Source organism: Corythoichthys intestinalis, chromosome 19, assembly GCF_030265065.1.
Source record: "Corythoichthys intestinalis isolate RoL2023-P3 chromosome 19, ASM3026506v1, whole genome shotgun sequence".
Classification (NCBI taxonomy): domain Eukaryota; kingdom Metazoa; phylum Chordata; class Actinopteri; order Syngnathiformes; family Syngnathidae; genus Corythoichthys; species Corythoichthys intestinalis.
In genome coordinates this window covers 31781076-31798347 of record NC_080413.1, presented here as the reverse complement: position 1 = coordinate 31798347, position 17272 = coordinate 31781076, and the positions used below count along the sequence as shown (strand labels likewise).

The window sequence follows — 17272 nt, the reverse complement described above, 5'->3', positions numbered from 1 at the left end:
TGACAACACGCCTGCTTACAATGCCCTTAGCATTCGATAAATCCGGGCCAAGATGAACATCACAGTTCTGGAGCAACCTCTCGATAGATACTAGGGGTGGGAACCTCTTGGTACCTCACGATACAATACAATTTGCGATACAAGGCTCAGGATAACGATGATCTCACGATATGGCGATACATTGGTCAGGAAATCATTCTAGGATATTCTACAAAACAACTAATAAACAGAAAAACATGTTATCTTCATCCTTCTGCTGTAAGTTTATCACTAGTAGACGTCAAATCCATTTGAACTGGGAGGGTGGCAGTGAATGAGCCCCTCCCACTTCTATGGCCGCCAGTGGCAGCCAATGCCAGGCAACGAGGAAATTGATTTCAGTCACTTCCTGTTGATTTTGGGGCATTTCAGGGTCACCTCCTGTTGATTTGGGGGCATTTTATGGGTCACTTCCTTTTGATTTTGGGTTAAAGAACAGGAAGTGACCTGGGAATCTCCTAAATGAATAGGCAGTGATTGAAACTCAAGAAGAAGTGACCTGTAAATCCGAAAATCGGAAAGAATGAATCTTATTGGATCAATGGCTGTGACACTGTTACGGTGGAATATTTTGGTAGCATCTTGTTGATTCCTTTTTTTTTTTTTTTTTAAACATTGACACGTTTTTAAAACGATATTTCGATATTTTGTCACACTCCTAATAGATGCAACCTGTATGTGTTATTTCCTCCTTCGCAAAGTGAAGGACTCATATTGAGATCAAAATGGGCATGATGACGGATCTTTGAAGAAGTCTTAAAAAAAACACTGACAGGAAACATACAATGCACTGCTTTCCACAATTGTTATAATTTTTGTCATAGTGCCCGAAAGGAATCATCAACGATACCGCACATTGTCTTTCTGAAAGAGCCAATGGTGATTCTCTTTTCTTACCATGAAAGAAAGCAGGAGCAGAGCCTTGTGACAAAAAAGATGATTCAAATTGCAGACCCAAAATGGTTGGAGGTAGAGCAGTATGGGGCGCCGTTTGTAAAGCAGCACATGCTGAAAATTATGATTCCAATATTTTCTCACATTTAGCGCCACATCAGTGTTTAAAATTTAGTGTAAAAATTTTAGAGTCACTTTTTTTTGCACATTTACCACATTATTTAGAAATCTAAATATTTTTTTTAAAATAACAACTATTAGACTTAAATGTTTAAATCCAGAACTAATTTAAATCTTTAATCTAAATCTTAAATGTTAATCTAAATCTTAAATATAAGTCTTAAATCTAAATCTTAAATCTAAATGTTGAATATGAATCTTAAATATATATCATAAATCTAAATTTTAACTATATATCCTAAATGTAAATCTTAAATATAAATCTCAAATCTAAATCGTAAATATAAATGTTAAATCTAAATCCTAAATCTTGAAACGGGTGAAACTAAATATTTATGTAATATTTAAATTCACATGACTGGTGACCGGAAGTAACAAAATGAAAGTTAGAGCAGCTCATATTTGCATATTAGCTAAATATTTAGTTTCACCCGTTTCAAGATTTAGGATTTACATTTAAGATATTAGATTTAAATTTTAAGTATAGGATTTAAATTTAAGATTTATACTTAGGATTTATATTTAAGATTTACATGTAATATTTCGATTTAAGTTTTAGATGTAGGATTTAGATTTAACATTTACATTAAGGATTTAGATTTAACATTTAGATTCACAGTCGGGCAAATGAGTATTTAGTCAACCACTAATTGTGCAAGTTCTTCCACTTGAAAATATTAGAGAGGCCTGTAATTGTCAACATGGGTAAACCTCAACCATGAGAGACAGAATGTGGAAAAAAAAAACAGAAAATCACATTGATTTTTAAATCATTTATTTTCTAGTGCGTTTTGCCCCTCGACTGACGCCGTAGTTTCCAGGTTCATTGTACCTTACGTTCATTTGAGTGTTGACTTCACAACATACGAGACCTCTGATAGTTTGTATATTGTGACTAAATATTGCAATCTACTGTATTTGTTGAGCTAAACAAAATGTTTGAATAGAGTTTGACCAAAGTCTGAGTATTATCTTTCAGAGCTATTTTGATTGCGAATGCCAATTCACTTTGCATTGAGTGCTTTTCTTGTTGTGAATGTTATTTTTTTTTTTTGAGAGATAGGAATATTACTTTTGTTGTGCTTTCAGTAAATTATTCTGTAGCGACTTAACTGTTCCGCCCAAATGCATGATGAGAAGTTGGGCAACCATGACTGTCAGTGGTGGCTGCAAATGGTATATCTTCTCTGCATTGTGTAAAATACAGGGTGTTAAGAAAAAGATAATCTCCTGTCATTCTTCCCCACGTTGCTTGCAACAATAGTTATAATTGTTGTGGAAGAGATGCCAAAGCTTGTGCCAATAAATAGCGCGGCCCCAATGAATGCCTGTGTCCACTCCACTCGCTTGTCTCTGCCTCTTAGCTCTCAATATACATAAAATGGCGCCATTGTAGGCTATTTGCGACAATGTATGAGTGGGTCGTTCCGCGCATGCGTTAAATGCGTTAATTATTTTAACGTGATTATTTTTTTAATTAATTGCCGCCCTTTAACGCGATGAATTTGACAGCCCTAATTTTTATATACTTAATGTTTGGACTGCATATACAATTGTTAGATTGAAAGCTGGTAAATAAATCAACGAGAAACGGTTAATTTGTATTTCATGCATTCATTCAGATTTTCAAACTATGTAACTGTCCGCTTGGGCGAATTTATCGTCATTTATCGTTATCGAGGTAAATCTGCTTAATTTACTGTAATACATACTTAAGGCCATATCGTCCGGCCCTAGTTAAAGGTGCCCATGCAGATAATATAAGCCTTTTTATCCCTGGAGGTCAGCACTGCATCAATTACACTGAGTCTATTTAGGAGATGGACATTAGGCATGTCACCAAATTAACAAAACAATCTTATTATATGACGGTTTTCAGCAGTTAAGGCTAATCTGTGTTCAACAAAACTCAATACAGTTTGTCTTTGATATAATAGCAAAGGCTTCGGTATGTTTGTGCTTTTACATGACCATATCTCAGATAATGCAGTTCAATTGCTGGATTTCGGGTGTTACGAAAATGGGACTATGGATCCCAGTCAGGGGTCTGAAACCTTCGGCCCCAGAGCTGCAGGTGGCTCTTTTATCCTTATGCTCTGGTACTTTATGATTTTGGAAGCTTTTCAGTGCCATCAATGATGCTACATGCGCAGTCATGTGGCATCCAATGATCCTTCTGCTGTGAATTCAATTGCATTTATCACGATAAGACGTCCAATCCATTTGATGAGGGAGGGTGGCAGGTAATCATTTGCTGCCATCCTTCCCACTTCAAACAGATTGGACGTCTACCACCATCAATGGCCACCAATGAGTTCAAATTCACTAACAACACAGTCTGATTCTGAATCTGAGATAATGAGTGTTAGATTTGAATTAAAGTAGATTGTACATTTTTCGAACCTAATTCTAAATTTGAAGATGGTCCTATTGTAATACAAAAATAAAATAAAATAAAATAAAAACAAATACACAAAACCCAAACTACCGTATTGGCCCGAATATAAGACGGCCCTGATTATAAGACGACCCCCTCTTTTTCAAGACTCAAGTTTGAAAAAAGACTTTTTGAACACCAAATTAATTTTTATACAGAAAATAATTACAGTACATCTGAAAAAAAATAAAAATGATTATAACAACATATTTGAGAGAAGAAGCATGTTATTTTCCCTAATTCAAATCTTAATATCTGAATATTTAAATATGTAAACTAAAGTGCAATCACATTTGTAAATGAATGGCTTCTGGTTTTTGAAATGTAAATAAACCTATATATATTGTGATAAAACAACAAAATTGCAATAACTGCATTAACCATCAAAGTGAAATCTAACTGTAACTGTAGTCTTCAAACAAATCTGAATAAGGAAAAACATTGCAATAAAATAATGCAAACTGGTTAAACTTGAGAGCAGCTGAGATCTGCCATGACAGATAATCGCTTCAATGATATCTGGCGCCATCTAGCGTCGTGAATGGGTATAATGTCTAGACCGCGAATATAAGACGACCCCCACTTTTTCAGTCTTATTTCAATGCAAAAAACACCATCTTATATTCGGGCCAATACGGTGTTTGACCACCAATGGACAAACTAGAAATACTTTTTTTTATTTTTACTTTTTTTTATTTTTTTTATGTGTGTTCTCTGTCGCAGTTTATGAAATGTCAAAGGACTTTTGTGGCTCCTGGTATCATCTTTGGTGAGAGACAGTCAATCCGGCTCTTTGTGTGGTTGTTGACTCCTGTTCTAGAATATTTTAACCATGATGTTATATTCAGTGTGTATTTATCATGTACATTACAATTAATGTGAAGCGCAGAACAGTTTACACATGAATCCGAAGACAAAAGATTTACTCCGTTGTTTAGTGTTGCACTCAATGGGTGGGCAAGCATATCATCAATGTTTCAAAGACTGTAACACTCTTGAATCAATCCATTGAATTAGTGTAGGTAAACTTGTTTGAAGAAATGTGAGCACCTCTGCATTAGACAACATGGATATATCAAATGTTTCTGGGGTATGTAGGAGCAGTCTCTCCATAGCTCACACACACATCTGTTTCTGGCAGCTGCTGTCTCAAGGCTCGGGCCATCTAGTCTGAAAGCAGAATAACAGGCGAAACGCTGTCATGATATGATCTGTTTACTCACTTTCACCACTGAACCATAACTCAGGATATTTTTTAACTGTCCTCTCAAAGTCACTACAATATAAGCTCAGAGTTCTACACCTCACTGCACAAGGGAAAATGCAATAGTAAGCCTTGTGAAATTCACTGATTGGTAAACGGTTCAGAGCTTCACTTTTTACTTTGCTATTTTTGCTTGATTGGTACAAAAGGTTCCATGTTCCAGCTATTTTATAATATTATGATTTATGATGGTCTTTTGTTGGATTTTGAAGATTTTTTTGATTCAAAATCGTTTGTTTAAAATTTAAGCACATTATCTATACCTATCATGATGATTGCAGGGCTTCCCCTAGGATTTTTTGAAGTTGTGAGCCGGAAAGCCTCACCATGTCGTGCCACAGCGAAATTGCGCCATATCATGACAAATGAGATTTTTTTTTTCACATTTTTTTCCTAAGAAGAACCATAACAAAGATCTATTTGAAATATTTCATTAGCCAGGCTAATGTCGTTGCTCTCAGCTATGGTACATGTATGTAAAATGCTTAGCTGATCACAGCTACATTACCCTACGTAACAATAAGACTTTTTTCTCGTAGCAATAGTACAACTTACATCTCGTAGTCCTTCTTTTTCCTTTTATTTGGCCCTAATTACCATAACTTTAGTCTTTCTGTTGACGGGCCCATTTCAAGGAGGAGGGGGAAATTCTAATAGCCGTGTAAAGAGTTTTACTAGTTTCGGTGAGGAGGTGAATGTTTTTTTTGTTGTTGTTCGTGAACTACATTTCCACACAAATGCACCTCAAGGTACCATTTATATTAGCAAGGAGAGGTATGAGAGTCATTTTTCAAGTGTCAAGAGCTCTCTAAACTTGGAAAAAAAAGCGCATTTGTCAAGGTTTCGTCAGCCGTGATTGCGATTATCCATCCGCTGAAACAGCCTGTTAAGACAGATATGAGTACGCCTGCCCCTCTGCTATTGCGTTGTTGACATTAGCACAGCGACGCTCTGAAAATAGAGCAAGGCTGTATTTTGGGCCCCACCTCTCGGCACAAATTTGCGGTTCCATCCAAGACGGCCGTCCACCGCTCACTTTCGCCGAAAAGTCCTATCCAAAATACGGAATTGCCCAGAATGGGGGGAAGAAGGAGAGGAGTGGATATTGGCTTACCCAATTTATTGTGGCAACAATAATAAAGAAAAATAAATAACTAAATAACAATGTGCCGCGCGACATGCGACCGCTATCGCTCGCTATCACTCCCGTTCTCCTGCTCGCTTCCCTCTGCTTCACAGCTCCCCAGTCCGAGCTTCTCTTAAGGGGGCCGCAGATAGTTACGTACATTACAATACACATTGGATAGGTTGCCCCTGAACCCTTCACACTTGGCTGCCGCTAGATAGAAACGGCCTTTAAAAAAGCGGCTTTTGTTTTGGTGTGGCGTGCGCCATAATCTTTTTTATGTAGGGGAAACCCTTCGATTGTAGTTTTTTAGTATAGTAGTACAGTTTAAATGTTGACAATGTCTTTTCTTTAACATATTGTTAAAAGCTACCAAAAATGACAATCTCTAGTAGTTAGGCTTTATTTACAAGTGATATACAGTGTATGTGTCCTTTTTTTTTTTTTTTTTTTTTTTTTTTAAATGAAATTGCCATCTGAAAAAAAAATTTAAAAATCTTGGAAGTTAAGCTTCAAGTTGATCGTCCCACATTAAGTCCACGTACCTGTTTTCCTGATTTGGCCATTTCACGTTTTGCATAAGGCATCTAATAATTACAAGTGACAGCAAAGTTTTTTGTGAGATGGTTTATGAACACGTGCGTTTTCTTTCACTTGACTGACATCATGCCCTCTGCAGTATTAGTTGAGGCATCTATTCACAGATGACTACAAAGTAAACAACAGAGTTATGTATTCATGAGAACATTATTGCAGGGCAGTGGTTTTCAGCAACAGGAATTGATTGCATCATCACACCATCGCTGCCCAAATGAATGCTGCTATAGCTTCATTTCATTTGCTGGTTATTTTTGTTTGGACAAAATTGTTGTCCTCAAAATCATCGGATAACAAATTATTTTCCATTCTTAGTTTATCAAGAAAATATCACTCAACTGTAAGTGGTTTCTTTGCAATCAGCTTTTCTTTGGCTGCGAACCCATGTATAAAAGAATAGCCTTGATTTGCTCAAATGCAGTGGATAAAATAGCATCTTGAAATCCAATTGTCTAGTCGTGATGACATTCAGCAATTGCCACAAGTCAATGTTGTTAAGTTGTTCATCAGAAGTCTGCATAAAATCTGATTTTATGTAGACTTCAATATCATGGGAGCCTCAGTCTCGAGTGTTTGGGTCAAACCAAAATAATAATAAAAATAATAAAAATAGCACTTTTTATGGGCAGATACTGTAGGTTAGCGTTATTGTTGTCATTTAAGAGTTGCAATATAAGCCACATGGGTGAATAAAATTAAGACAACAATTGACTGCATTTACTTTGACTAATTTGTGGAACTTGGTTTATTCTCAAGCCATATGTGATATGTGTTTGTTTTTTTTTTCCAAATCTTTCATTTTTTCCTAAGAAACCTACTTACTGTAATCATTGGTGTATCAATATTAATTAGTGCATTATGTTAACAACAAAAGTCTGCTGTTTTAAAATAAAGATATTAAATACCAACACATACAGTTAAGGTATGAAAAAGTATCTGAACCTTTTGGAATTTCTCACATTTCTGCATAAGATCACCATCAAATGTGATCTGATCTTTGTCAAAATCACCTAGATGTAAAAACCATGTCTGCTCTAACTAAAGCCACCCAAACATTTATGGGTTTTCTTATTTTAATGAGGATAGTATGCAAAAAATGACAGAAGGGGGAAAATAAGTGAACCCTCTGTGTAAGGAGACTTAAAGAGCAATTGAAAGCAAATTTTACCAATCAGTTTAAGTCAGGTGTGTGCCCAATCACTTATGAGTGATTATATACTATACCACTATAAAACACGCACAGGGTAAGAACTGTAATGTTGAGATGCATTGTCTGATGTGCATCATGCCTTGGTCAAAAGAGCTGTCTGAAGACCTGCGATCAAGGATTGTTGATTTGTATAAAGCTGGGAAATGATACAAAACCACCTCTAAAAGTCTGGATCTTCATCAGTCGACAGTCAGAGAAGTTGCCTACAAATGGAAAGAGTTTGGCACTGTTGCTTCTCTCCCAAGGAGTGGCCGTCCACCAAAGATGACGCCAAGAGTTCAGCGCAGAATACTCAGAGAGGTAAAAAAAGAACCCTAACTTGTCTGCTGAAGACTTACAGAAATCACCGGCACAGTCTAATATCTCTGTGCACACATCAACTATACGTAAAACTATGGCTAAGAATGGTGTTCATGGGAGGACTCCACATGGGATGCCACTGATGTCTGAAAAAAAAACATTGTTGGTCCTTTAATGTTCGCTGAAGAACTGAAGAGCTTTTCAGATTTCGCTCTTAAGTGTTTCACTCACTTGAATTGTATTAAATGCATCATTTGCTGTCTCAAAAAGTCACATTAAAAAATAATAATAATAATAATTGACTGCGTAGTTTTTGAGTTATGGCCATTGCAACACCATAGCAACGAGGGACGCGCCGCACTGCCGACCGCTGCCTGATGACGTAACTTCCAGGGAGCCTCACCACCACTCTGAACACGGAAATATAGCACCACGCTATCCTCGCCATATATTGCAAACATTTTCTGGGTTTTACATGCGAGATCCGTCATGCCATCTCGATGTGTAGCGATGAATTCCTCACAGGAAGACTCGAGACTCTAGGAGTGGTCCAAAAAAAACTTCTCCTGCAAAGGTTTGGACCGTTTTTCTGAGCATGCATACAGGTCCCCAATCGGCTCATTGTTTTCATCATTTCAGCAACAACAGCTTTGAAAACCTACAACAATGCAACCTTGGTTTTACAAAGACGTAAGTAGAGACCCTTAATGGCTTTTATGATTCTAAAATTTGATGCACTTCTGTTGATAAACGAGGGGGACTCCTACTGCCTGTTTGTTGAAGCGCGACATTTTTTTGTTGTTGTTGCTGTTGCCCTGTCATAAGTAGATAGGTTTGCTGACAGGTCTACTCATGTGATTTTATTACTATATCAATAGGTATTATGTAAATTTGAATGTCCCCAGCACCAAATAGGTCCTTGGCTCGTTGTTTTTTGGCCTGTCACGGGGTAAATATAAAGCCTATATATAAAACAATCCACCTGCCAGGCCCTAATGTATCAAATACATCTCAATAAAACAATGAATATTGTACTACAGCATCAACATCAAGGTCTGCCTATTTGAAGAGGGAACAATAGCATCAAATAGATGCTGCTTTGACTGGGGGGTTATTATTTGATCACCAAGAAATTATTAAAAAATATTAAACTAAAATTAGGATTATCCAATATTTTCATGCTGCTGTGATTTTTTTTTTTTTCCCCAGGAAGCCAAACATAAAAAAATTAAGCGGCGGAAACCCTCAACACTATGGAAAAAGCGTTGCAAGTCAGTCTCCACCCAGTTTCCAAAATCAAGAGAGTGGGTCGAGTTATATGATGACCCAAGTAATGCAGTGTCCAGCGATGACGAATAAAGAGATCCTATAAGGCCTGCCAGATGCTGAATTTCTTCTGTCTGCGACATCAGATGACGATGACTTAGGAGAAATAAATATAAAATTTTGATGAAATGAAATCATAAACTAGTCATATATACAGTACACATTTTTAAAAGAAAAATCTAGTTACCTTCAGATTTTCATAATAATGATTTATCTTTGTATATAGAACACTTAATGCTACAGAAAAGAGTAAATACATATTTCCCACTGCCATTATCATTTTTCAATGTTGCGCTAGTCCGTTCCTATCCTAACTTTGTGTTGCTTACTAAATTTATGTTCTTTGATGTGTGCCATTGTTTGCTTGGTATAACTTAGCTTTCTATGTTGTGTCACAATCTGACAGCGAAAGCCGATGCTGATTCAACATAAATCTGATATCATTTATTATTGTGGCCTATTGAATATTGTTTCAGAATGTTATATAATTACAATATATTATATACCAATAGAATACATTGAACAGTCAACAAAATATGTCAATGTTGTTTACAAATTATTCTTTTATTTTTTTAATGTAATTCCTGCCCCTGTCAGTGCTTCAGCCTACTCAAGTTTGGCTCTCACGTCTGGGATCTCCTGACGACACAGGCATACTCTTGGAAGGGTAATTACTTGACGGTTTACAGCAACACCTGGAAAATAAAATCGTTTTGTCATTTATTTTGAAAAATCAATAACATATCATTTATTTAGCCACATTTGGGCTAGCTTTACCATAGTTAGATCGGTAGGAGCTGTCCCATTACCATTACCCATGGAAAATATATACAACATATATACAACCATGTAATCGCATTCTCTCAAATAGAAAAATCACAATGCTGGATTTAGGCTTACCACTCACTCTCCCGTTCGTGAAGTGTCGAGCTGTCAATTGGCGTCATGACGACATCTGCTGTGTCAAGTAAATCGTCGTCATCTGATGCCTCAGGTTCAAACATATAGGGATTAACTGTAGATCATCTTTCCTGGGAGCCTTTGCCGTCGGTAGCGTCACGAAAGAGTGATCCTGAATGGTTACCTTTGGTGGAAATATCACTGATATAGTTGTTGCTGCTATGCTAGCTGTGGATACTAATCTTCTGTTGCGTCGGGGAATTTACGTCACACTTCCGGGTTTGGGAAGGGACATTTAACGGTGTGCAAAAAAACTTTAAAAAATGCAAATTATCCTTGCAATTACGTGTTGATAATGTCATGGTTGTTTTGACGAACTCGTCCAAAGTTTATATTCGTAAAATTACACCAAAATCCGGAAAGCTCTTCAGTTGCCCTTTAATGTTCGCAAAAAGGCACTTGGACACTCCACAGACGTTTTGGTAAAATATTTTGTGGACTGATGAAACCAAAGTTGAATTGTGTGGGAGTAACACACAACGTCATGTGTGGAGGAAAAATGGAACAGCTCACCAATATCAAGACCTCATCCCCACCGTGAATCATGGTGGAGGGAGCATCATGATTTGGGGATGTTTTGCTGCCTCAGGGCCTGCACAATTTGCAATCATTAATGGAAGAATGAATTCAAAAGTTTATCAGGATGTTTTGCAGGAAAACCTGAGGCCATCTGTCAGACAGTTGAAGCTAAAAAGAGGATGGATGTTGCAACAAGAAAATGATCCAAAACACAGAAGTAAATTAACTTCAGGATGGTTTCAGAAGAACAAAATACATGTTCTGGAGTGGCCAAGTCAAAGTCAAGACTTGAACCCCATTGAGATGCAATGGCATGAGCTAAAGACGGCGATTCATGCCCGACATCCCTGGAATCTACAGCAGTTTTGTAGAGAAGAATGGGCCAAGAATAGCTCTGATCAATGTGCCAGACTGATCAGCAGTTACAGGAAGCGTCTTGTTGGAGTTATTGCTGCCAAAGGGGAGCCACAAAATTTTAAATGTGATGGTCCACTGACTTATTGTCCCCCCTTCTGTCATTGTTTGCATACTATCCTCATTAAAATATGAAAACCTATAAATGTTTGTGTGGTTTTAGTTAAGGCTGACTGTTTTTTCCCTGGAGGTGGGGCTCGAAGGCAAGCGTCTGGTGGCCGGGCCTGTCCCCATGGGGCCCGGCCGGGCTCAGCCGGAAAAGGCAATGTGGGTTCCCCTTCCCATGGGCTCACCACCTGTGGGAGGGTCCAAAGGGGTCGGGTGCGTAGGGAGTTGGGCGGCAGCCAAAGGCGGGGGCCTTGGCGGTCCGACCCCCAGCTGCAGAAGCTAACTCTTGGGACATGGAATGTCACCTCTCTGGCAGGGAAGGAGCCTGAGCTGGTGTGTGAGGCAGAGAAGTTCCGACTAGATATAGTCGGACTCTCCTCCACACACAGCTTGGGTTCTGGTACCAATCCTCTCGAGAGGGGTTGGACTCTCTTCCACTCTGGAGTTGCCCATGGTGAGAGGCGCCGGGCAGGTGTGGGCATGCCTATTGCCCCCCGGCTTGGCGCCTGTACGTTGGGATTTACCCCGGTAGACGAGAGGGTAGCCTCCCTCCGCCTTCGGGTGGGGGGACGGGTTCTAACTGTTGTTTGCGCTTATGCACCGAACAGCAGTTCAGAATACCCACCCTTTTTGGAGTCCTTGGAGGGTGTGCTAGGGAGCGCCCCCTCTGGGGACTCCCTCGTTCTCCTGGGGGACTTCAACGTTCACGTGGGCAACGACAGTGAGACCTGGAGGGCGTGATTGGGAGGAACGGCCCCCCCGATCAGAACCCGAGTGGTGTTCTGTTATTGGACTTCTGTGCTCGTCACGGTTTGTCTATAACGAACACCATGTTCAAACATAGGGGTGTCCATATGTGCACTTGGCACCAGGACACCCTAGGCCGCAGTTCGATGATCGACTTCGTAATCGTGTCATCGGACTTGCGGCCGCATGTTTTGGACACTCGGGTGAAGAGAGGGGCGGAGCTGTCAACTGATCACCACCTGGTGGTGTGTTGGCTCCGATGGTGGGGGAAGATGCTGGCCAGACCTGGCAGGCCCAAACGTATTGTGAGGGTCTGCTGGGAACGTCTGGCGGAATCCCCTGTCAGAAAGAGTTTCAACACCCACCTCCGGCAGAACTTCTCCCTTGTCCCTTGGGAGGTTGGGGACATTGAGTCCGAGTGGGCCATGTTCCGCACCTCCATTGTTGAGGCGGCCGATCGGAGCTGTGGCTGTAAGGTGGTTAGTGCCTGTCATGGCGGCAATCCCCGAACCCGCTGGTGGACACCAGCGGTAAGGGATGCCGTCAAGCTGAAGAAGGAGGTCTATCAGGCCTTTTTGGCCTGTGGGACTCCGGAGGCAGCTGACAGGTACCGGCTGGCCAAGCGGACTGCGGCTTCGGCGGTCGCTGAGGCAAAAACTCGGACATGGGAGGAGTTCGGCGAGGCCATGGAAAACGACTTCCGGACGGCTTCGAGGAAATTCTGGTCCACCATCCGGCGTCTGAGGAGAGGAAAGCAGTGCACCATTAACACTGTGTATAGGGAAGATGGTGTACTGCTGACCTCGACTCGGGACGTCGCGAGTCGGTGGGGAGAATACTTCGAAGCCCTCCTCAATTCCACCGACACGCCTTCCTTTGAGGAAGCAGGGTCTGGGGACTCTGAGGTGGGCTCTTTGATCTCTGGGGTTGAAGTCACTGAGGCGGTTGGTAAGCTCCTCGGTGGCAAGGCCCCGAGGGTAGATGAGATCCGCCCGGAGTTCCTAAAGACTCTGGATGTTGTAGGGCTGTCATGGCTGACACGCCTCTACAACATCGCGTGGACATCGGGGACAGTGCCTCTGGATTGGCAGACCGGGGTGGTTTTAAAAAGGGGGACCGTAGGGTGTGTTCCAATTATAGAGGGATCACACTCCTCAGCCTCCCCGGTAAAGTCTATTCAGGGGTGCTGGAAAGGAGGGTCCGTCGGGAAGTCGAATCTCGGATTCAGGAGAAGCAGTGTGGTTTTCGTCCCGGCTGTGGAACAGTGGACCAGCTCTACACCCTCGGCAGGTTCCTTGAGGGTGCATGGGAGTTCGCCCAACCAGTCTACATGTGTTTTGTGGATTTGGAGAAGGCGTTCGACCATGTGCCTAGGGGAGTCCTGTGGAGGGTGCTCCGGGAGTATGGGGTACCGAGCCCCTTGGTAAGGGCTGTTCGGTCCCTGTACGACCGGTGTCAGAGTCTGGTTCGCATTGCCGGCAGTAAGTCGAATTCGTTCCCAGTGAGGATTGGACTCCGCCAAGGCTGCCCTTTGTCACCGATTCTGTTCATAATTTTTATGGACAGAATTTCTAGGCGCAGCCGAAGCGTTGAGGGTGTCCGGTTTGGTGGCCTCAGCATTTCATCTCTGCTTTTTGCAGATGATGTGGTGCTGTTGGCTTCATCAAGCCATGACCTCCAACTCTCATTGGGGCGGTTCGCAGCCGAGTGTGAAGCGGTTGGGATGAAGATCAGCACCTCCAAATCCGAGACCATGGTCCTCAGCCGGAAAAGGGTGGCATTCCCTCTCCGGGTCGGGGAGGAGATCCTGCCCCAAGTGGAGGAGTTCAAGTATCTTGGGGTCTTGTTCACGAGTGAGGGTAGGAGGGAGCGGGAGATTGACAGGCGGATCGGTGCAGCGTCTGCAGTGATGCGGACTCTGCACCGGTCCGTTGTGGTGAAGAAGGAGCTGAGCCAAAAGGCGAAGCTCTCGATTTACCGGTCGATCTACGTTCCTACCCTCACCTATGGTCACGAGCTGTGGGTCGTGACCGAAAGAACAAGATCCCGGATACAAGCGGCCGAAATGAGTTTCCTCCGCAGGGTGTCCGGGCTCTCCCTTAGAGATAGGGTGAGAAGCTCGGTCATCCGGGAGGGGCTTGGTGTCAAGCCGCTACTCCTCCGCGTTGAGAGGAGCCAGTTGAGGTGGCTCGGGCATCTGGTTCGAATGCCTCCTGGCATGTCCCACCGGCGGGAGGCCCCGGGGTCGACCCAGGACACGCTGGAGAGACTATGTCGCTCGGCTGGCCTGGGAACGCCTTGGAATCCTGCCGGAGGAGCTGGCAGAAGTGGCTGGGGAGAGGGAAGTCTGGGCTTCCATGCTAAAGCTGCTGCCCCCGCGACCCGACCCCGGACTAAGCGGAAGATAATGGATGGATGGATGGATGACTGTTTTTTCGTCTGTGTTATTTTCACAAAGCTCAGATCACATTTGATGGTGATTTTTGCAGAAATGTGAGAAATTCCAAAAGGCTCTGATACTTTTTCATACCACTGTATGTTGACGACATAAATCTGCCGTTTTAAAATAATAAGACAAGTACTTTTACATACTAGTCCCTACGGATTATCTCTTGCAATTATTTGTTGCAATTTACGTTCTAAAACTTGGAAACCGAAATGCCAAAAATTGTAAGTTTCGGAAAGAAAACTAGATGTAAGATGTATGAGAATTCTGTCCGAAGTGATTTCAATGAGTCTGGCTGAGAGTTTCTAAATATGAAACAAACTACTAAAACTAGGGCAAACAGTCCTTTAAAGGAAGTGCGATTAAAGGTGCATGTCTCGTCGCTGACCTCATTAATAAATACAAATACAGCCCGAGACCTTTTTCAAGTACAACTCTGCCGTCTCGCAAAAAATAGATTTCTCTTGAACTCTCAGTTTTCACAGCTGATGAATCACAAACGCATTGTTGTTATTAAATGTGTGACTTATTTGTGCACACGTTTTTGCGCAGGCAAAATGGGGAAACAGAACAGCAAGCTGACCCCCGAGGTGATGGAAGATCTGGTGAAGAACACAGAATTCAATGAACATGAGCTGAAGCAGTGGTACAAGGGCTTCCTGAAGGACTGTCCAACTGGACGCCTTAACCTTGATGAGTTCCAGCAGCTCTATGTGAAGGTGAGTCACACGAACACATATATTTACCTCAGCCACACTATGAAATTGATTTTGTTAATCTAAACTTCAGGGAGACAGACTAACTACGGAACAGCCTTTTAATCATTAAGGGCTCATTAACAAAGAAAACATAATAATTTCCTGCACATATATTACTTGAAGCAACACGAGAAAACTTTTCAACCTTTATAAAAGATTGTTATAACAGTTGTGATGAAATGTCGACTGACAACTAGTTGAATGACACCTCTGTTATGGCCTGAGAGGGTCTGTATTGCTTTCACTGACACTAATTAACTTTGAGGAGGGTGGCAGGAATCCTGCCACACAAAACTCCAAATGTGCGGACTGCTTTACGGCATATGTCACTTCCCCCTTTCCCCATTCGTTGTAAAGACAGAAGTCGAGGCGAACGCTTTCAAGCGAATTCTACAAAGATGGCAGAGCAACAAAAGAGACGAAAGGTTTTGTCGGAGGAGACAAAAAAAAAAGAAAAATGGAGGCTACCAGGATAAAAAGACACTGAAGAATAAACATTGCCCCGGCTTTCACTCGCTGGGGATATGCCAGCGGGGCGGAGTTTTCTTATTTTTAACATTGTCATACTGTATGTTATTGTTTAGCCACAACTGGATTCATTACCTCATCACTAGTCATCCTATACAGCCGCTTTAAACAGAAATGTCGTTGAATCCAACTGCAAGCCACTGGAAGATCAGGATTTTACAATACTGTGTGTTGGTCCTCTTGGTTCTCATGAGAAATGCAGTCTTCCTTAAGGCAAAACCATAGACTTCACTATCAGTTGACGTGACACGGGACCGATCCTTAGACGGCCTATTTTCAAAAACTTAAAATTCAAATATTTTCAAAACCAAAGCTGCTAGCAACCTAAAACCAAAACAGGCACCTCCTTTAGGCATACAGTTGTGGTCAAAAGTTTACATACACTTGTGAAGAACATAATGTCATGGCTCTCTTGAGTTTCCAGTTATTTCTGCAACTCTGATTTTTCTCCGATACAGTGATTGGAACAGATACTTCTTTGTCACCAAAAACATTCATGAAGTTTGGTTCTTTTATGACTTTATTATCGGTTAACAGAAAAAGTGATCAAATCTGCTGGGTCAAAAATATACATACAGCAACACAAATTAGCAATTCCTTGTGAATGATGATTGACTTGAACAATCATTGACTTGAACAAGTCAGGAAAGTCACTTGGAGCCATTTCAAAGCAGCTGCAGGTCCCAAGAGCAACAGTGCAAACAATTGTTTGTAAGTATAAAGTGCATGGCACTGTTTTGTCACTGCCACGATCAGGAAGAAAACGCAAGCTGTCACCTGCTGCTGAGAGAAACTTGGTCAGGAGGGTGAAGATTCAACTGAGAATCACCAAAAAGCAGATCTGCCAAGAATTAGAAGCTGCTGGAACACAGGTGTCAGTGTCCACAGTCAAGCGTGTTTTGCATCTCCATGGACTGAGAGGCTGCCGTGCAAGAAGGAAGCCCTTGCTCCAAAAGCGGCACCTTAAGGCTCGACTGAAGTTTGCTGCTGATCACATGGACAAAGATAAGACCTTCTGGAGGAAAGTTCTGTGGTCAGACGAAACAAAAATCGAGCTGTTTGGCCACAATGCCCAGCAATATGTTTGGAGGAGAAAAGGTGAGGCCTTTAACCCCAAGTACACCAAGCCTACCGTCAAGCACGGCGTTGGTAGTATTATGCTGTGGGGCTGTTTTGCTCTCAATGGAACTGGTGCTTTACAGAGAGTAAATGGGATAATGAAGAAGGAGGATTACCTTCAAATTCTTCAAGATAACCTAACGTCATCAGCCCGAAGATTGGGTCTTGCGCGCAGTTGGGTGTTCCAACAGGACAGTGACCCCAAACACACATCAAAAGTGGTAATGGAATGGCTAAATCAGGCTAGAATTAAATTTTTCGAATGGCCTTCCCAAAGTCCTGACTTAAACCCCATTGAGA

At 41.6% G+C, this 17272-nt stretch overlaps 1 protein-coding gene across 2 annotated transcripts in view; it reads left to right on the top strand.

The window, feature by feature from the left end:
• The window catches only part of vsnl1a (visinin-like 1a), an 89564-nt gene that overhangs the window by 3412 nt on the left and 68880 nt on the right, over positions 1–17272 (top strand). The window contains exons 2-3 of one of the 2 annotated variants that reach the window (XM_057822847.1): positions 9971–10040; positions 15120–15286. In XM_057822847.1, coding sequence (XP_057678830.1) covers positions 15125–15286 — 162 coding nt within the window. In that variant the 5' untranslated portion in view covers positions 9971–10040; positions 15120–15124. The remainder of the gene's footprint in view (positions 1–9970; positions 10041–15119; positions 15287–17272) is intronic. The other variant, XM_057822846.1, reaches the window with a different exon arrangement.